The sequence below is a fragment of the Rhinopithecus bieti genome, unplaced genomic scaffold (assembly GCF_001698545.2).
Source record: "Rhinopithecus bieti isolate Rb0 unplaced genomic scaffold, ASM169854v2 scaffold_1017, whole genome shotgun sequence".
NCBI classification, from domain to species: Eukaryota; Metazoa; Chordata; class Mammalia; order Primates; family Cercopithecidae; genus Rhinopithecus; species Rhinopithecus bieti.
In genome coordinates this window covers 8,561,786-8,583,626 of record NW_016803657.1, presented here as the reverse complement: position 1 = coordinate 8,583,626, position 21,841 = coordinate 8,561,786, and the positions used below count along the sequence as shown (strand labels likewise).

At 38.4% G+C, this 21,841-nt stretch overlaps 1 protein-coding gene across 17 annotated transcripts in view; it reads left to right on the top strand.

The window, feature by feature from the left end:
- Positions 1 to 21,841, top strand: part of AFDN (afadin, adherens junction formation factor) — a 102,588-nt gene that overhangs the window by 35,102 nt on the left and 45,645 nt on the right. For 11 of the 17 annotated variants that reach the window (XM_017895189.1, XM_017895270.1, XM_017895166.1 and 8 more), the window contains 10 exons: positions 4,628 to 4,746; positions 8,555 to 8,616; positions 8,735 to 8,940; positions 10,929 to 10,949; positions 11,695 to 11,840; positions 12,179 to 12,273; positions 12,703 to 12,968; positions 14,622 to 14,765; positions 16,260 to 16,458; positions 20,349 to 20,452. In XM_017895189.1, coding sequence (XP_017750678.1) covers positions 4,628 to 4,746; positions 8,555 to 8,616; positions 8,735 to 8,940; positions 10,929 to 10,949; positions 11,695 to 11,840; positions 12,179 to 12,273; positions 12,703 to 12,968; positions 14,622 to 14,765; positions 16,260 to 16,458; positions 20,349 to 20,452 — 1,362 coding nt within the window. The remainder of the gene's footprint in view (positions 1 to 4,627; positions 4,747 to 8,554; positions 8,617 to 8,734; positions 8,941 to 10,928; positions 10,950 to 11,694; positions 11,841 to 12,178; positions 12,274 to 12,702; positions 12,969 to 14,621; positions 14,766 to 16,259; positions 16,459 to 20,348; positions 20,453 to 21,841) is intronic. The other 6 variants (XM_017895288.1, XM_017895230.1, XM_017895280.1 and 3 more) reach the window with 1 other exon arrangement.

The following is a 21,841-nucleotide window of genomic DNA, read 5'->3' as shown; positions in this document are numbered from 1 at the left end:
ATAGGACACCATGGATGAATACAGTAGTTTCCCCTTATTTGTGGGGGATGCATTCCAGGACCACCAGTCGATGCCTGGAACCATGAATAGTACAGAGCCCTATGGATACTATGTTGTTTTCCTGTATGTGTGTACCTGTGATAAAGTTTAATTTATGAAATAAGCACACTAAGACATTAACAACAATAACTAAAGATAAAATGGAACAATATCTATTATAACAATATACTCAAATAAGACATGTTAATTTGGTCTCTATCTCCTCTCTCAAAATATCTTATTGTATTGTACTCACCTGTTTTCGGACTGCAGCTTATCTCACGTAACTGAACTGTAGAAAGTGAAACTGCAGATAAGGGGGACTCCTGTAAACTGGTAATATGTACACTTACAAAACATCTTTGTGAAAACAGACTTCACAGTGGCCCCAAATGTGGGTTGTTCTAATTTGCTGTGTTGTTTGTTAGTGATACATGAAAGAAAGAAAGCAGACCATTCTTTTCTCTAAAGCCAGGATGAAGCAGAGTCTCTATTTTGCTAGGCTTTCTCCTGCGTAGTTAGCCTGACTCAGTCAGAGCACCCTTAACACACTCCTGCTTTTATGAGCCTCAATTCAGTTGCTAAATCCTGTTCATCAGTTAACCTCAGACACTTTGCTTCCATAATGACCCCTTGTCTCTGGAATAATCAGTTCATTTCCTTTCTCATTTTCATTCTCTATTGGTGGATAACAAACCACTCTAAAACGTAGTGGCTAAACAGCAACCATTTTATTTGTTTACCATTATGCAATCTGGTTTGAGCTCACCTGGGCAGTTTGTTTGCTGGTCTTGCTGGTGGTGACTGGTGTGACCACCTTCACCTAGGAGATCAGTTGGTGGCCAGTGGCTGGAGTGCAGGGCCCACTGACCCACTCTCTGTGCCATCTCACGTCCTCTCCATGGGACCGTTTGTCCCACTGGGGCAACCAGAAGTCATAGTGTTGTGGTACCTCACAAGAACCACGGAGCTGCCAGGCCTTCTTGAATGTTAGGCCCAGAACTGACACAACCCCGTTTCCTCCACCTTTCATTGGTTAAAGCAAATATGGGCCCAGTCCAGATTCAGGAGGAAGGCACTACTCAAGGTGTGATTCACTGAATGCCATGTGCCACAAACTCCTATGATCCTGGAGTGTTCTCATCAGAATCAAAACATGTTACAGTGTCTTCTCTTTTAGAAAACTCTTTATACCCCTCCAGTTTTGACCCCATTTTTCTACTCCTGTTTGCTACACAGCTTCTTGAAAAAAAAATTCATCTATGCTTGCTCCCTCCACTTCCAAACTATTATGTTCTTTCCTCTGCTCCTGTTCATTCTTGCCCCTCCCTCCATAGGGACTGTCTGTCAGGGGGCCTGATGACCTCCCAAGTCCCAAATCTGGCACATATTTTGCCCTGTCTTACTTGTTGCAGGAGTTTTTAGCTAGGCCACTACCACGTACTTGATGCACTTTCTTCTTTTGGCTTCTAGAGTATCACCCTCCTGTAAACTACCTAGTAGTGGTTTATCCTTGGTTTGATTTGTTGGTACCTCTTCCTCTAATGCTTCACTCCTAAAGTTTGGAGGGCCAAGGTTTCAGATGTAGGGCACCAATCTGTTCTCTTTCTGCATCTTTGTTAGGTGAGCTTACCCTGATGCCTGAGTTTAAATACCATCTAATGTTGATTATCCACTGATGTGTACATTTGGTTCTAAACTCTCTAGACTCATATCTCTCTCTCTCTTTTTTTCTTCCTGAGACAGAGTTCACTCTGTCTCCCAGGTTGGAGTGCAGTGGCATAATCTCAGCTCACTGCAACCATTGGCTCCCAGGTTCAAGTGATTCTCCTGCCTCAGCCTCCTGTGTAGCGGAGATTACAGGCACCAGCCACCATGCTTGGCTAATTCTTGTATTTTTAGCAGAGATGGGGTTTCACCATATTGTCCAGGCTGGTCTTGAGCTCCTGAGCTCAGGCAGTCTGCCTGCCTAGGCCTCCCAAAATGCTAGGATTACAGGCCTGAGCCACCACACCCAGCCCTGACTCATATCTCTAAAGATTTACTTGACGTATCCACTTGCATATCCTGTACATATTTCACATTAAACCTAGCTAAGAGAAAACTAGATTTTCTTTCTTAACAAACTTTCCCTGATCCTTCCCCACCTTAGAAGACGATACTACCATCTGCAGTGCAACAGAAACCTCTTCCCTGTTCCCAGTTGGTCCTTTCCTTCTCTTAGCCTCTGCATGCAGGGGTTCGTTCCTCTGCCTCCCTGGCTTAGGCTGTAGCCATCACATGGCAGGAGGTCCACACGGCCCCAAGAGCAGCCTCTTCCATTCTACCCAGTGCACATTAGAAAATGTAAATTAGATTTCGAGTTACTGTTCTGCTTTCGAAGCCCCTGGTGGCTTCTCACCCCTCCTGTCAGTCTTCACCCTGGCTTGCTCAGCCCTGATGCCCTGAGCCTGCCTCCCTCTCAGTGTGGCTCTGCTGCTCACTCAGGCCGCCCAGGGCTTCCATTCTGTGCCCCTGCCTGCCTCTCTCCTCCCATTGGAAGCCTTTCTTGTGCTAGTGGTTGTGCTTTTGTCCTTGCTTTTCACACTCTGGCCCCTTCTTGTCTCAGACCTCAGCTTAAAGCCACATTCCTGAAGAGGTTGTCCCTGAGCATCCTGTCACTGTCACAACACCTGATGTAAGTTATTTATGCAGTCTTTATTACCATCCAGTGCTTGCTCTGTTTGTTGACTGACTGTAGAATGTGAACTCTGCAAGTGGTGCTCCTGTTTCATACGTCATTGCTGTGTTTCTATTGCACTTTTCTTAAAAAATGCCTGCTGTGTAGAAGACTCTTGGGAACCATCTCATGAATAATTGAATGAGCCGAAGAGAACTGTCTATAAAAATTTTCGTTTCTTAAAAAAATGTGTAGTCCACAAAGAAGACTTGGTAAATAGAGGAAAAAAGTAGAAATGAAAATCCTTCATCCACAATTTATAGTTGACCTTTGGTAGTAACGTCGTGAGGGGTCCTTTTCTGAACTCCGGTATGTGTCTGTATGTTCATGTATGCATTTTAACACGATTGGATATGTTTGTCTCCACACACATCTTTCTTCAGCTGTTACTCTGTGAGCATTTTTTCAGTACTTAAAAGTCACTTAAAAAACACATGAAAACCATTCTGTAGTATGTAAGCACATAAACATGCTGTAACTTCTTTATCCATTGCCCTGTTACTAGTCATTTATAATAATTTTTTAATAGTGTAAATAGTATTGCCATCCATCGACCAGCAATTGTGTTTCTATAAATCTGTCTTATGGGCTGAATGTGGTGGCTCATGCCTGTAATCCCAGCACTTTGGGAGGCCGAGACGGGCGGACCACGAGGTCAGGAGATCGAGACCATCCTGGCTACCACGGTGAAACCCCGTCTCTACTGAAAATACAGAAAATTAGCCAGGCATGATGGCGGGCGCCTGTAGTCCCAGCTACTCGGGAGGCTGAGGCAGGAGAATGGCGGGAACCTGGGAGGCGGAGCTTGCCGTGAGCCGAGATCCGGCCACTGCACCCCAGCCTGGGCGACAGAGCGAGACTCCGTCTCAAAAAAAAAAAAATCTCTCTTATGGAAGGATTCATTGTGTGTGAATCTATGCGTTTTTACAGGCACAATTGTCTTGTCGCTGTGTATGATGAACATTTGAAATGACGTAATAAAGCGTTGGTTTAATGAAGTAGGAGGAACAGACAAGAAAACGCTCTACAGCCATTGCAGGTTTCTCATATAAGAGCAGGTGATATTCTACGATGCTTGTAACATCTGAAAAAGTGTTTTATCAAGAGGCTTGTATAATTCCATTTATGGAAAATATGAAAAGCTGGAAAGATACGTAAAATACAGTAATAATTGCTAGGTGGTAAGAGAAACATAGTTTTTTATTTACTAGTGCTCAGTTTCTATAGTAAGCAGATGTAATAAGAAATTTTACATGAAATTTTATTCTACAGTGAATTTCATTGTATAAAATTTTTTGTTTCCTGGTGATTTTCTTAATGTAGGTAACTCATCCTTTTGTCTGCCTACAAATTCCATACAAATGGTTAGAATTGTATACTTTTTAGAAGTATTTAAATATGCTGGATTGGGTTACCATATAATATGTGTTTTCCCTGGTGTTAAGGGCAAGAAACAATCCAGTTTCTGTACTGAATTCATTAGGTATTGAGCTGTAAGGAGTAGGATTTCTAAATCTGTTCTGAAAAATAATACACTTTAAAAAGACCCTGCCTCTTCATATTATACATATTTTCTTATCTCTTATCCTGATTTTAAAATAACTTGTTGGAATCAAATTACTATTAATGTACTTTTGGAAAAATCATTGTGTGTTTGTGCCAGCTTTACATGCCTGTGTTTTAAAGGCAAGTCCTAGTGGGCACTCCCTGTGGACATAGTGTCCCCAGCATTGCTCTGTTATTTCCTGGTCTGTGTTCTTGCCTGCCCTGCTTGGCAGCCCCGTATCAGATCTCTGCTTGCGACACTGAGTGTCAGGCTTGGTTGGTCTGCGTGGGCTTCTAAACGCACTGTGCTTTCTCTCCATGTAGAGCACCACTAGGCTGGACAGCGACAGAGTGTCATCTGCCTCTAGCACAGCCGAGCGGGGAATGGTGAAGCCGATGATCAGAGTAGAGCAGCAGCCAGATTATCGCAGGCAAGAAAGCAGGTAGGAAGTACATCATTTTTAAATGGTAAAAGTATTCCTAAAGAAGAGTTGGGATAAAGATTGTTGAATTTATAAAGGTTCAGCTGACATTTTTAGAAAGTTAGCAATAATATTTTAAGGGCATTTCCTTTCTTTGTTATTGAATTGAAAGAAATGCTTTACCAATAGCTATATCCCTCACTTACATGCCACAGTGCTATCAAATTGAAATAAGAGGCACACTGAATTAAAATGTTGCCATTTAAAATTTACTACTTTGTAAAACATAGAGAAAGGGAGTTTTATAGGATTTTAATATTTGATGATTTTATATCTAGAAAATCTGGTCATTTCTCCCATTTCTAGAAGAAATCTTCATCTGTTTAAAAATACGTAAGGCCAAAAATGATTTTGAAACAGATTTTAAGAATGATCAATGCCATATTATATCTTGTGCTCTGATGTGATGTGTCTGCCTGTGGAGATAGATTGAGGATGAATTATTATTTTTTTTTTCTGACGTTGTTCTTGCCTGATTTTTCTGGGCAGAGAACTGTCTTGTTATTTCCTTGTCTTTAGATTTTTAACGTGTCACCTTAATCAGAATCCTGTTTCCTTGTGACCTCTAGAATTATTTAAATGTTGCAGAGTAGTATCTTTGCATTAAACGTGGCAGATAAATAACAGATACTGACTAGTGGAACTAGCAACATGATTTGGTGCTGAACACCTCTACCCCAGAGCTCTGTGGGAACTCGGACAGACATAGGGAAAGACTGCATGACTTTTGTGGCGTCCTCATTATCAGCAGTGAAACTGGCAGCATTCCCCCTTTGGGGCTTTTCAGATAGATTTTTGAAGAGGCCATTCTGTTTCCTTAAAGATCCAGTCAGTGAGGCAGTTAGATGAGGTAGGCGACTTGCCCAGGGTCACCTATCAGTTCAGTTGCAGGTGACGAAGACAGTTCTTCAGTTTCACAACTTCCAGCAGAGGGCACTGGATATTGCAGGATTTTAATATCATTCTCTCACCGGTTGTTACATATGTAGACTCATAAGAGAATCCCAGGTTTTAACTTTACTTTTGTGGATTTTTAGTTCTGATGCAAGATTTTTATTGGCTATGTGAATTTTATTACATGTGATAATAAATAGTTTACTTTCTGAGTTTGTACTTGTTTTTGGTGGTGTATTATGGAGTAGGATGTTCAGAACGGTAAATTGGTATTGTTAAGGAATACCTCTGTGTATTTATAAGGTGTGACTGAGAAGCATGAATCATAGTTCTTAGCTCATAAATATTTGAATGAGTAAATGAATTCACACGAGGGAGTGGATTGATTAGGATAATGCTTTTAGTATATGCAAAATTAGTGATTAGTAAATAATAGTGTCAAAATAGTCATATAATGGTTAATTGTATGTCAGAAAATTTTTTACCATAAACACATAATTTAATTATTTTATAAGGTAAGATTAGTTTGCAGGGTTATTAAAGGCTTTATTTTAATTACAAAATATGTTGCTTTGTTGCTATTATAACAATGATGAAAACAGATGAGGCTTTCTGCCCCATTCTTTGTTTTTCACATAGGCAGTGTTGTAATAAGCACTACTTAATTTAACTGATGTAGCCATGAAAAATTTAAATGTGTTTAAAATGCTAATATTAGTGAAGGAAAAAAACCCTTTTGAGTGGAGGGGATGACTTTTAATTGTCACTAATTTTTTTTTTCTTTTATCAATGACGAAAGACACTTTTAAAAGTTTAAACACTTTTTTAACCAGATTTGTTAGAATATAATTGGCAAAGTTTATTCAGGTTCACTTTATGAGATATGTAACTGCCTAGCTGCAATTTTAGATGTCTCTAAATACGGGAATGTAAGGGAGATGTGTTAAAATAATTGATCATTTAAATTACATTGTTTATAGAAGCATTTTTCTTTCTTTAATTGTTGAGTTAAATCATTAGAGCATAAACTAATCAACTCTGAAGCATACAGTTTGATAAAAAGATTTGGGTTATATTTATTAGTAGTAAAATATTTGGTTATATTTTTATTATTTTGTATAAATATATTCATTTCTCTTTATTCATTTTTTGGTGCATGGAGGTGAGGATGGAGGGAAGAGAATGGTTTGCTGTTGAAAAAAAATTAGCCAGTCTGTAAACTACTACAAATCTGTAATGATCATAAGTTCTTCTTTTTTGCTTTTGAAGGAAAGTTTTTTATTGTGTATATTAACTTACTTAATGAGTGGACCAGCAATTCCAAATACTTAATTGTGGCTGTTTATTACCAGTTGTCTAAGATTCACAGACACATTGCTGCTGAAATGACTGTTGTTTAAGTCACTAATGAGTATTTCTCATTCAAATATCAAGATAACTCTTGACTTTCCATTTCACCAAATAAGATTTATTTGAGTAAGTACTGATCTCAGTTTAAGTCAATATTTAACTCAGTAGAGATGTTCGCCACAGTTTAAGTCATTAATATCCCCACAATTTAATTTTTAGTTAAGTTTGCAGAAAGGCAAAACACATGTTCCCTGACTCTTACTGTCAATTTAAATTTTCTTTTTCAGAGATATTTTTGAGAATTCTTCCTGATTATCTCTGTTAAAGTTGAACTAAAATGATAAAGACATTGAAATGTTAAGGAAGCTAATCACTTGACTATGTGTTTCATTGGTTTTTGGTAAACATTGTATATAAAATACAGCGGGTCACAAACTTGGAGTAATAAGTAAATGACTTGAAGTTCTAATCCCATGGCTAAGTGAAAGAATAAGCTGAGCATTATTCATTGAGAAAAGTGTAAATCTGCAAAGATAAGGAAATCTAAACTGGATTTGTAATTTATTATCTTACACATTTTAAAGAGTCTGTGCCTAGCAATGGCTTTCAAAATGCTTTTGAACAGTGGTCACAACACAAGATTATATCTTACATAGTGCTCTGGTGAACACACACAAATGTATATTTAACTGAAAGAGTAGTTTCACAAAACAGCCTTCTGCCCTGCCAATGGGTGATGACACACTGTTTGGAGACCAGTTTTATAGAGACAGAAATGAACCTAACTTTTGGATTAATATGATCTGAATACCTGGAAATAGATAAACATTAGTACAATGCTGGTTTTTATAAATGTTCCAAATTATAGTTTTTTGTATTTATAATTTTTGAGAGTTCCTTATTTATGTAGTGTCAGGCTAAATGGTGGAAAGGACCTGGAATTTATGTGACCGTAAGAAGAAATGTGAGTGAGTAGAACATCTCTTTTTAAGGCATGCATCACTGTAAGCATTGGAAAATGATGATAGTAATGGCTGAAGGAGACTTGCCGTGGTCAACTTGTCTAACCCTGTGTCAGCAGAGAAAGACAAAGTCCAGGTCTTAGGAAGCTTTTCCCTTTCAGTATAAGAACTCCGTTTCAAGCTTGGCATGGTTAATATTTCTTTGTGTCGCTTACTACTTTCTTTTCAGTGTTACCTGAGCCATAGCTGTAGCAGATGCAAGACAGACCGATCCCTGTACTAGACATGAAGTGTTCATTAATAATCCAGAATCACGTCAGATCTACTGTCATGGCGGTGGCATATACTTCAAGGAACTAACCTTCTTAGAGGAGTCGTGATAAGATCACTCCCAATACATTATTTGATTAGGCTGCATCTGAAAGCAAGGGATATTTTATTATTTTACATTGGAAAGATTAGTATTTAGATTTAAAAAGTAGTTGCAGAAATCTACATAGGTTGTCAGTAGTATTGTTAGCCATGTGACCTTATTTTAAGTGATGTCAGCTTTCTTCTTTTAGAACACAGGATGCTTCTGGGCCTGAACTGATACTGCCTGCAAGCATTGAATTCAGGGAAAGTTGTGAGTCATTTCAGATTTCATTGTCAATTAATTATTTCTTGATCCATTTTGCTCCATCTGATTTTCACATTCATTTTTGTTCTTTTTTCCTTTTTTTGTTTTTGAAATCTTTACACAGCTGAAGATTCATTTTTATCTGCCATTATAAATTATACTAATAGCTCTACAGTCCACTTTAAGTTGTCCCCTACATATGTATTATATATGGCATGCCGGTATGTATTGTCCAACCAGTACAGACCTGACATCAGCCCTCCAGAGCGCACACATAAAGTCATTGCAGTCGTCAACAAGATGGTGAGCATGATGGAGGGCGTCATCCAGGTACGTTCCAGCCGCCAGCCACGCTCCTCTGGTGATGGTGGTTGTAATTGCTAAACCAGTGAACTCAGCTTCTTTAAGGGCTTCTGATTTGGTTACATGTTTGACTCTAAAGATTTTTTTCTAAAATAGAAGTTATATAAATATTATAGGAAAATATATAACTTGAAAGATTTGAAAGGAAATGTAAGCTTTTTTCTGTCTTGTTCTCCCTGTAAACTTCAGCATAGTGAAGGTAGCTGTGTGTGCTAACACAATAAGTAAACTTCAGCATCGTGAAGGTAACTGTGTGTGCTAACACAATAGTCCTGAGAAAGGCCCTTCAGCCTGCAGTAATCGTTGTGAGAAAGTGCTGAGACTGTTGTGGGCTTTTGTAGACTGTTTTCTGTAATAATTTGTTGAGATGAAATTCATATAATATTAACCATTTTGAAGTGAACAGTTCAGTCGCGTTGAGTGCATTCACAGTGTTGTGCAACCACCGCCTCTGTCGGTTCCAAATTTCCATCACCTCAGAGTGATACCCCTTAAGTAGTTGCTGGTGTTTTCTTTTCCCCGTTCCCTGGTAACACCTTCTTAGACTTTTTAAAAATGGTTATCAAAAGTCCTTGCTCCTGTGTAATGAGCCTAGATGTTGGTAGTAATTGGGCTTTTTGATAGCACATGTATAGGTATAATGGACATCGTAACATACTTCTCACCTAAAATGATTCCGTCATAAACCGGTTTTCAAAATTTCAGAAGATAAAGGTGTTTTGTTGATAGAATGGTTTGGCTCTTTTATGTACTTTCTGTCCCGATCTACAGCTGATAAAATTTTCATAGCAGTTTTTCATCTACAGATTTAATCTTCAAAGTTCTTAAAAGTAAATGTACAGATTTTTTCAGTTTTTCTAAATACTTGTCAATGTTGTTATTCAACTTAATAAAACTCTAATTATATAATGTTAATAACATAGATAGATTGGTTGCTTTTCTCCCGGCAGGATCACTTGAGGGAAACTAAGATCCTTTAGTTCCTTCAGAATTGTTTCCAAAGGCCAGAATTTTTCAAGAAATGTTTCTTTTATGTTTGAGTGATTAGCATGAGTTTGATGGGGGTTATGCTTCTTTTACCCCAGTTAGGAAATAGGTAAAAAGAAAGTCGTTTTATTTGGAGACCATTTTGTCACTCTCATGTCATTATTTCATCAACAAACGTGGATTTCCTTTTCAGTTGTCATTCAAAGCCATTGTCTGTCTTCTCTCATGTTTGGACTTAACTAAACCTGTTTCAAATTGTGAGACACCTATCGTAAAACTACCCTTGATAGCCTTTTCCTTATTGATGTGAACTAGTCAGTGAGATCACTGTTACCAAACAAGTCTTTTAAACTTCAGGTTTAGGTTTAGTATCCAATGGCAGGAATCTTAAAGTAGTGGAAAAGAACTATGGTAGTGAATAATTTAAATTCTGTTTTCAAAAAAACAAAGACTTTACTCCCATTAATATAGGTATAAGTTATTTATACACTTTTAAATTCTTAATCTTCTCAGCTTTTATTTTTATTGTTTCTTGGTCTTTCCTGTCTCTTCCATTCCTGTTAATTAATCTAGGGGAATGGACTTTCACCTTGTTAGATACCTTTAAGTAAGTAGTAAGCACACCATATCATTGAAAGATGTTCACAAGTCCTTCCGTTGTGAATCTTTTAAAGAGATCAGTGTGTTCATGTGTTTTTATTGTAACATCATATTTATTGATAAACTCTAAAAATTCAGTTAGTTATTGTGCCAGTGGTAAGAACATAAAACTAATCCTTTAGGTCGTATACTTCTAAAGGTACTTCAGAACCATAAGTGAAAATGTTATTTTGGGAATAACATAACTAAATGTCGTACCTTCATGTCGTACCTTCATATGAGTGTTTTGATTTTTTTAAACTATCATGATTGTTTACAAGTTTCTTTCTCTCGTTCTGCTTGATTTCCCCTCGTCTGTTTTTCTCCAGGAAGTAGACCAGGTTGACCAGGTAGGACATCTGCTGGGAGCTGATCCTAGCTGTGTTGCTTAGCCAAGTTTCTCATGCTGCTCCCATGTCAAATACAGTAATAAAACAGCTGGACTGAACAGCTCATAACACTCATTCAGCAACTGAGACATGCAGTACTAAAACCCTTTTTGACTGTGCAACCTTTATTGGCATTTCATAATTTCTGCTTAATGCACTTCAGTGTGGATATGAAATGACAAAAGTTCTGTTTCTTCTCTTTATTATTTATCCTTGGTTCCTATTCTTTGGATCTCATCTGAGGTTGCCTGGCCTGCACATGTGGTCGGGAGAGGATGTGATAGATCAGTACTTGATACTGAGTTGCATGGTGTCCAAACCAGTGACTACAAGTATCAGGGTGGCTGTGGGTAACCATGGATACATGTATGTATACTGCACAGATTACCAGATAATGCACAGTCTACAATTTGGTGTTACATTATACGATATCTCTATTTCTCCACTGATTCCATCTATAAATTGTAGCTAACCGAATTCATATGTCTATGTACATGAATCCTAAGAAATAGTTGCAGTGGTTATTTACTTCCCATTGCTATGTATGCACCCAAATTATTTTGCAAATATCTGGTATCTGTGGTAAAATCCTTGGTGAAATGGGAAGGTACTGGTCTATCTCCAGCAGCTTTTCAAGAGCATTCCTTTATATTTTTATTACTTTTGTTTATTCCGTGTTGCTTATGGAAATGTGTTCTGTCTACAGAAACAGAAGAATATTGCAGGGGCACTTGCCTTCTGGATGGCAAATGCATCTGAACTTCTCAACTTCATTAAGCAAGACCGAGACCTTAGTCGGATCACATTGGATGCTCAAGATGTTTTAGCACATTTGGTTCAAATGGCATTTAAGTAAGGAACACATTTTTGAAGATGGCACTACTCTATAAATAATTAAGTCATTTGTTTTCTTACTCAGTTTTCCAAACTAATTTTAAGGTTTATGTTTACCTTGATTGAAGATGAATATCAAGAAGCATACATTTTTGCAAAATGTATTAACTACATATAGTTATATACTTAATATAGTTATACTGAATTCAGTGAGCTGTGTTTCAAGATTCCTAAGAGTAAAACTCATTTTTTTTAATGGAAAATATTTTTAAGAGTCCAGATTGCTTCCCATGTGATAACATGTCTGACAATAGTCGTCTGTCATGCTAGATTACTGAAATTGTCTGTCTTTTCAGATACTTGGTTCACTGTCTTCAGTCAGAACTTAATAATTACATGCCAGCCTTTCTAGATGACCCTGAGGAGAACAGTCTGCAAAGACCAAAAATAGGTTAGGATGTTTTTGGACTGTCTCCCTCTGTCCCTCTCTTCCTTCACATTTAGCATCATTTTAATGCTTAACATATGTAAGGGGAGGTATTTTTAAAATAAATGGGATGTCCTTTTGGGTTTGGCAGTCTTTAATAAATTTTAACTACTATTTGTTTTGTTTACAGATAGTTCTCATTTTGGTGTGTCACACTGGCCATATTCTTTAAAAAGTCTCTTAAGGCAAAATTATGATGTTAAGTGTAATTAGTTAATAACTGCATGTAGTTTAAGATCATGTCACTGTGTCCTCTTGGAATGAAGTTGACATTTTTAAAGTGATTGAACAGCACTTACTACCATAGGTGCCGTGTCTGAATTTACTGCATATTCAAAGGGTTCCTCCTGGATGACGCTTTGGTCCTCTTGTCTTCTCATCCTGTCTGGGCAGATGATGTGCTGCACACGCTCACAGGAGCCATGTCCTTGCTACGACGCTGCAGAGTCAATGCCGCCCTGACCATCCAGCTCTTCTCTCAGCTTTTCCACTTTATCAATATGTGGCTGTTCAATAGATTAGTGACTGACCCAGATTCAGGGCTGTGCTCCCATTACTGGGGCGCAATTATCCGTCAGCAGCTGGGCCACATTGAAGCCTGGGCTGAGAAGCAGGGCCTGGAGCTGGCTGCAGACTGTCATCTGAGCAGGATCGTGCAGGTGAGTGCTGCTGCCACTCCCCAGCTCATGTGCTTTGTGGTAAAGGCATCTGATCTTTATAATGAGCAAGAGCTTCAATGCAGCAAAACCTCAGTACCCTCTTTTTGGGGTTTTTCATATGTACAAATAATGAAGTAGTGTTGTGTTAGTACCTGGGCTGCCATAACAAAGTACAGATATTTTTTCACCGTATTAATTGTATGCCATAATTGTTACTGTTAAGTACTTATGCCTGAATAAATTTAAGAAAATGATTGCTTATAGGTACATAAAAATTCAGAGTTAGAAGTGGTGACACCAAGCAACCACAGATGGTTTACATGGTTTATTTTCTGATAATTTAATGTACACAAACTTTGTTTCATGCACAAAGTTATTTAAATATTGTATGAAATTATCTTCAATCTGTGTGTATAAGGTGTATATGAAACAAATTTCATATTTAGACTTGGGTCCCATTCCCAAAGATATCTCATATATGTCAGTCTTCCAAAATTAGAAAAACTCCAAAATCTGAAACACTTCTGGTCCCAACCATTTCAGGTAAGGGATAGTGAACCTGTGTCAAAAACTGAGTGACTTAACAGTTGCTCCACAGCCCTGGAGGCCAGAAGTTGAAATCAGGATGTCAGCAGGGTTGGTTCTTTCTGGGGGCTCTGAGGAAAGGTTCTGTTTCAGGCCTCCCGCCAGCTTCTAGTGGTTTGCACATAGTTGGCGTTCTTTGGCTTGTCGATGCATCATCCCAGCCCCTGCCGTTGTCTTCGTATGGCATTCTCCTTGTTGGCCTGTCTGTGTCCAAAAGACTGCTTTCTATAAGGACAGCCAACATTGGACCAGCTGATCTTGTTTTAACTTGATGGTTCCTTGGAAAGATGCTGCCTCCAAAAAAGAGAACACTCTGAGGTGCTGAGGGTTAGCCCTGCAGATTTTTAGGAGACACAGTTCGACTCATAAGTGGTAACCAGCAGACTATAAATATCCTTAAAGGGTTCTTTATATTGAGATCAGTAAGGTGTATTTCAGAACACTTTATAGTAAAAGATGAGTAGCAATTTTAAAATGGATGAGAATGAACCCTCAAGAATACAAAGCCAAATCGTATCCCAGTGGCTTAACCAGCTCTGAGGAAAGTTTTAGATACGAAAACTAGGAGGTGGTGTTTTGCAATTAACGAGTTGAGTCATCTATAGCTTAAAAACCTGGGACTTTTTTTAGTATTATGTATAATTTTTTTTCTCCATTTTTTAACCTTTGTTTTTAAAAAGAGATTTAGTGTAGAGGCTAGACAGCTTGTTATGACAAGTCAGGACAATGAAACTATTCAAACACCGGTAATTGGTCATCTGAATGGTCAAGTAAATGTTCTGCTTTTGAAGAGAGTTTTTAAAATGCTTTACGAACATAATTAAATCTAATTATACATGCATGTCATAAAATTAAGAGGGCATCTAAAAAGATGCCCTTTAAAAGATAATGCTTTTAGTTCTATTTAATGTATATAGTTACTGTAAATGGAAGTCTGTTTCCTGAAATCATTCTGCATTTCAAAGTTAAATTAGCGAGTTATATTTTTATAAATATTACATAAAGGATAATATTTATAGAATAACTTTACAAGTATGATATTTTGTGTCCTTTTTTTCTTTTACATAGGCAACAACTTTGCTTACCATGGATAAGTATGCACCTGATGACATTCCAAATATAAACAGCACCTGCTTTAAGTTAAATTCACTACAACTTCAAGCCTTATTACAGAACTATCACTGTGCACCTGATGAGCCTTTTATCCCAACGGTGAGTAGGTGTTGCCACATTACCACACAGTGCGGGACATGTTTGCACAGGGAAATTTGGATGAATAAACAAAAGGAAATCTTATTTAATAAGTTGACTTACTTATTCTCATCTTACGAGATCGTTTTCATGTTGTTGTCTGAGTTGAGTTCAGTGAAAAAACAGAAACTACACTAAGTAGAAAGGGATTTTATTCAGGAAAGTAGGTTCTTGGAAAGTTATCAGAAGGACTAGAAGAGAGGCGGTTAGGAGGCTGCCCAGGACTGTTGAGTTCCAGTGGGCGTGGCCGCAACTGAGTGCTGGAGGGCAGGTGCCTCTGCCACGGGTCACCCCCTCACAGCCTGGCTAAAGTGAGAGGCTTGTCCCATCTCATCTGGAATGGAGCCGGGAGTTTTGGCATGCCTGCCTCTCAATAGGAGGAACAGAGGGTGAGAAATAGTATCTACCACTGTTAGCTATTTATAAAGAGAAATGCTGTAGACTTAAATATGAGTCATGAGAATTATATACGTGGATGGATGGATTGACCAACACTGAGTTTATGCCAACAAGACACGAACAAAACAGCCCCAAACTAGAAATCCCCAAATCAAAAGTACAGCATATACGTAAATCATGTCATAGTCATATAAAGACATATGTGGGAAAGAATGAATTACAGTTACAACAGCTGGGATGAACATTATGACATAATGTGAAAAAACAGCCCTGTGCAAAGTGCGTAGAATACGCTTCCATCTATGTACACTTTAGGAACAATCAAAATCATGCTCTGGTGATAGAAGCCTGAAAACCATTTCATTCTTTTTGAAGGAAAAGGAGGGGACAGTTAGAGGGAATGGGGTAGCTACTCAGGTGACGATGTTCTCTTTCTTGAACAGAAGTGAACCTGGTGGTTGAGCTGGTGTGTTCATTTTATTGATCTATACAGTTAGGATTTGTGAACTTTCCTTTATGTGGGTAATATATCGGTGAAACGTTTTTAAATAAAAATCATCCATAAACCCACAATTCAGAAATAACCTCTATATATTGATATATTTCCAAACTGGCAAAAATACTGTATAGATATTTTATGCTGGTTTTTTGTATTTTACATTGTGTGAGCTTTTCCCTATATCATTAAACATTCTATACAAATACAGTTATTAACAACTGAAAATTAAAGAATTGCACAATGAAAAGATTAGAAAAGAAAACTTGCGATAGAACAATTTCTTTTTATTTAAAGCTACAGGTTACTTAAAATTAATAATTAAAATCTTGGTTCATCTATAAAATGTGTGCAGCCCGGGGTTGTTGGCTTTAGAAAACGGATGATGGCTGTTCTGCTGGGATCTGTGCTCCCTCCATAAGCCTGCGTCTGTCTATGCCTGTTGTCTGTGAGATGAGCGGTGCTGCAGTGATCAGATCAGACAGGCTTGGAATAGTTGTTGGTCACGTGCATCAGACAGTGAGCATCTCTTTTTAATTTTGCATTTGTTTTCCAAACAGGATCTTATAGAAAATGTAGTGGCTGTGGCTGAAAACACTGCTGATGAGCTGGCCCGCAGCGATGGAAGGGAAGTGCAGTTGGAGGAGGATCCTGACCTACAGCTGCCGTTTCTTTTGCCAGAAGATGGTTATTCTTGTGATGTTGTCAGAAACATTCCAAATGGTTTACAAGAATTTTTAGATCCTCTGTGCCAGAGAGGTAAATTAGTCTCCATGCCTGAGTCTGAGCTACGCCCCAGGTTAAAGCGAGCATTTTATTCACTGTCCACCTCATAGAGTAGTCCACTTAGGTGGGAGTACACCCTCATGCTGTCTGGAGAAGTCCGTGTTCTGCTGACTTGGAGAAATATTTCATGGTGATGTAAGGTCAGAAGTGTCGAGACAGCGCTAGGGGATGTTTTGTGACCCTGTAGTGAGCATCTGCTCTGCCCACTTGATGTCATGGTTACATTTTCTGCCTGGGCTGATAACAAGGGACCTTTTATTGTTCTCCCTTCTTGGTGTTTTATAAGCATAGTAGGTTGATTCGTTCTTTTAGCACTAAATTGTAAACTTTGTTGCTACGAGCATAGCAATTGAGAGCAACACAAGCTTTGGAAGCAGACTGCCTGCATTCTAAACCCAACTCTGTCACCTATAGGCTGCGCTGCCATTGGCAGCTGACTTTGGCACCTCAGTTTCTTTTCAGTGAGATGGGCATGTTGATAGTACCCAGCTAAGAGATTGTTGGGAGGACCGAATGGGTTCCTGTGGAGCATGCAGAACTCTAGCACAGAGCGAGGGGGTGTGAGTGCTGCTGTTGCTGCTGCCGCTGTGGCCACCAGTGCCACGCTGGCCTACACCTATGTGCTGGCGAGACCCAAACTCCAGCATGTCGTGTGCTTTTCTGTGTGAAGAGCTTATAGCCCTGAAAGGTTTGAGTGCAACTGATTTCCTAGATTTTATTATGTCACTTTTACTACATTTTCTTGTGATCTGTACTGATCGAAAACACCACAATTATTTCTGATGTATGAGGTTTTATATTAGACCAAATTTTAATCCAAGTCTGCCACTTTTTCATAAAGTGGAAAACAGCTCAGATGAGTAGAAAGTTAGACCCAAAGTGTAGGGGTTTGTTTAAACAAATAAAAGTAATAATGATAGAGGTTTTATGCCCATAGGTGTATAAATCTGGTGAGTGTGATTTTTAACTTCAGTGAAACATTCACTCCCCACAATAAATACATTTTTATACCTTTCAAGATACCTTCAAAGTTTCTGATAGTTAAAAAAAAAAATCATTTTACAAAGGCTGCGTCTTTAATGAAATGTGTTTGCAAAACAGTTACCTCTGGAGCCTTTCCAAAAGGTGCTCAGGGCTCAGTGCCGTCCTCAGAGAAGCAGAGAGAGGCCAAGGTGAGATGAGGCCGGGGTGAGGTCTTTTAGGAAAGTGTGTGTGAAGGAAGAGGGGTAGGAGCAGGAGAAGGCAGGGAGAGCCTTCAGTCTTGGTACAGGTGCACCTGTGACAAGGTTGGGGAAGGAGGAGGGCTGGGTTTCAGTGCAGGTCTGAGAAATGGAGTGGGCCTGAACTAGCCCCAGAGCATTAGTTTTGTGCTCTGCCATTCCCTGGAAAAAGCCTCATGCCACACACTGGTGGACCCAGAGGCAGCAGCACAGCTTCCAAGCAGCAAGCACTCGGCCACCACAGGACTGCTTAGAAGTATCCTTCCAAGTGTGCTGCATCTCAGCAAATCAGAAACCACAGCCAGTTTTCCTTCCCAAAGTCTTCCCCCACACACGTGTTACTTACGGCACTCATCCTCGGACGGTCTCCTCACTCCACTTTTTTGTTTTGTTCTATTGTTCATATTGCCATGGTATCTTAAAACTATGGTTTGTGGATGGTTCTGACCTGCCAGGAACTCTTCCTCTATCATATGTGGGATTAATTTAAACTGTTGAGCGTGACATCACCTTCCAGCCTTACTGCTTCACCTTGAAATACACTATATATATTGTTAATATTGAACTGTATATTATTAATATCTGTGCTATTACCGTTGTCACTACTCTACTCCTGCTGTTGAACTTATACACTTATTTATTTTCTTAATTCTAATCAGGCATCCTTTCATCTGGAAAACCTCAGTGTCTTCCTAACACTTAACATGCCTCCCCCAGGAGTGATTCTTAGTTACTTGCTTCTGTTTTTGCACTGGTCACATTGTGTTTGAAACTTGCTGCTGTCTGTCCTCCACGTTTAGTGAGGGTGGTTTCTGAGAGCCTGGGCTTGGCCAGCTGCACTTTCTCTGATCCTCAGCACCTCGCATGGGCCTGCTGTATGTTCAGTGGTCAGTAACTAGTTGTTTTTATAATTAATATCTTGCAAATAAGCATGCAAGGTGACTACTAGCATTTTGCAAATCTGTATAGTTTATAGTTTATAAGCAATTGCCAGTTTGTCACATGTGCCATAGGGCAGATCCTCACCAAGTTGGAAATAGTGAGCTCTTGACTTGATGATGGAGTATTCTTTGTGACTTCCCCATAAGCTCTCTTAAATCATTAATTTTAGGACATATGTGGTGTTTCCATGGTCTCGGCATCACTACATTACTTCATATGTGTTAGATGATCATTGTACATGTAGCTTAGTACACAGATGCCTTTAGAAGACTACAAAGAATCGAGTGTTTTCTTTCATGACATCAGTGTTTTCAGTGCTTCACACTCAATTCTTTACAAGCTGATTAAAGAATTACTTTGTGCCCTCAATGTATATTCCTTTGTTTCCTTCATACAATAGAGTTCTGTGAGAGAAGACTGTACGACCAGCCTGGGCTCATACCTGGTCTGAGATGCATTCCTTAAGCTAATAAAGCCAAATCTCTATTTGTAGTATGGTCCAGAGCTTGTTTTGGAAATGCAGCTCTTGAAAAAAATAAGAAAATAATTTATAATTGTTCAGATTGCAAAATCATGTTAAATTAGTGATTCCCTAAAACATGAGAAAGAGAAGCAAGTTGTAGGCTATATTTTCATGAATCTGAATTGAAATAGTGATTTAAAAAATAAAACTAAGTAAAATTACTTTGTATACTTTTTTTAACTGAATATGTTTTTGACATCTCCTTTTTTGCCTACCATAAATAAACTGATTGTCCACAAATAACAGTCAGAATTTTCTCCTTGTTGAAGCACTGGAGTGGATGAGACTGTCAGCTCCTACCAGGGAAAACTCACTAGTCCAAGCCATCAGACCACTTGAGACTGGTGAGAAGCTGCGCAGAGTCTGTCACACAGGACACTCTTCATGAATGGTAGCTGCTGAGAGTGGGAAGAAGATGGCAGTAGAGAAAATGTACCAAGGATTGTTCAGGGCCCGTGTGATAGATAGGAGTTGGTCAAAACATTGCTGAGAAACAAAATAGGATTTGACTAAATGAAGAATGACCTAGTTTGAATTGAAAGGCTTACTTTTACAAAGCGTGTCATTTGTCCCTGATGAAAATAACAGATATTCTTGAAAACATTATAAAATGATTCCAAAATTTATTTGTAAGACATTTAAATTAGTATGAACTTAAAAGGAGATTTGGACAAAGAGTAATGAGGAGGAGTCCTAAAATTGTTGTACAGGTTCCCCGATAATTGGAATGTACATAGTTGAACCGAGAGTCTGGCGTGCTGACAGACACCCCGTGCTCGTGTTGTCTTCTGACTCCTTCCCTCTTTTCTTCCCCTTTGCTAAGTAGATATTCTGAATGTTATTAAGGACCTCTTAGTTTAGTGGAGTAAACAGTTCTGCAAGGAATTAATCACAAGGCGATTTGATAATTTCTTATAGGAGCAAGAAAAAAGTTCTTTTGGAACACAGAGGAGGGGGAGGCCAATTTTACTTTACTGCTTGGTGCTGAAATACTCTTGGACCAAAGCAAATGGATAATTTTAAATGTCTAGTAATTCAGTTTGCAGAGGGGAGTAAAAGTGTAGAGTAAGAAAAATCAATACTATGTATTGGATATTAAGCAATTGGTAATTAATCTTGCTTCCCTTATCTTGACAAGATGTGCTTTTTCACTTACAATTTGCTTGTTTCCTTCTTAGGATTTTGCAGGTTAATTCCTCACACACGTTCACCAGGTACTTGGACAATATATTTTGAAGGTGCAGATTATGAAAGTCACTTTCTGCGTGAGAACACAGAGCTGGCAAGTATTTTGAGGGTACCGTGAAGTGAAATAGATCCTTAGGACTTGAAGATGTGATGCAGATTTGCTTCTTTCTTAACTGAAGATTGGTGTGATAGCAGAGTTTTAAAATCACCATTAAATACTGATATTCAAAAATTTTTAAACCATGGTTTACACATATGTTTTTTCCTCGCAAGCCATGTCTCTTACAGTTTTGTTTGTAAGCAGTGGTGCTTTTTGAAATAAAGAACACTTATACCCATGGTTATACCAGTCTTAATACATATTTTTAAATATATTAATATGATAATCTTAAAATATTCTTAAAATTCTTTGGCAGAAATGTTTCATTCTTTTATAGTCAGTTCTGCCTTGTCTTAAATATATATCAAGCCATTTAGTAATATTTTATATCTTTTTGAAAGACTGGTAAATCCCCAAATTTCCTAGCTTCATACATGTTAAGAACAATTCTACTTTGCTTCATATAGACAGTTTTAAACACAAACGAATTTTTTGTATATTCAAAGTAATTAATTTGGCTTTCTCACATACTTTAGGTTTGAGCATTATATCATGGCCATCTCCAGAAATTGAATTAATTGTTGATCATTCTTTTATACCAAATAGATGATCACACTGAACTACTGACAAATTGAACATACCCCTAATACTTTTTTTTTTTTTTGTGAGACAGAGTCTTGCTCAGTTGCCCAGGATGAAATGGATAAAATGCAGTGGCGCGATTTGGCTCATTGCAACCTCTGCCTCCTGGGTTCAAACGATTCTCCTGCCTCAGCCTCTCAGTAGCTGGGATTACAGGTGCATGCCACCACACTTGGCTAATTTTTTTGAATTTTTAGTAGAGATGGGGATTCACCATGTTGGCCAGCCTGGTCTCAAACCCCTGACCTCAAATGATTCGCCTGCCTTGGCCTCCCAAAGTCCTGGGATTATAGGCATGGGCCACCTCACCCGGCCCCTAATACTCTTTACTGACTTTACTGACTGCTGTTTTTTTAAGTCCCAAATAACAGCAGCAACTTCTGGTTACCCAGTTTTATGGAAAAACAAATACCTTCTAGGTAGACTCACTCATTCCTCATCTTTCTAGTTTATTCTAAGATTCCTCAGGAGATTTCAGATTTTGATTTAAAAAAATAGTAATTCTAATGTCAACTAATTTTATTTTCCTTAAAATAATCTCTCATAAGCTTTAGTTATTTTCCTTCTAAATTAAAAAGTCATATGTATAATTACCACCTCTTGGCAAGGTACCTTCCTGCTCATATATTTAATTATTTAAGTTCCTCCTTAGTGTGTATGGACTGTTAATTTTCTTGAATTTTGTTTACTCTTTGGCGTATAGCAATGACGTGTAAAGAATGTGTAACTTCAATGAGTAAT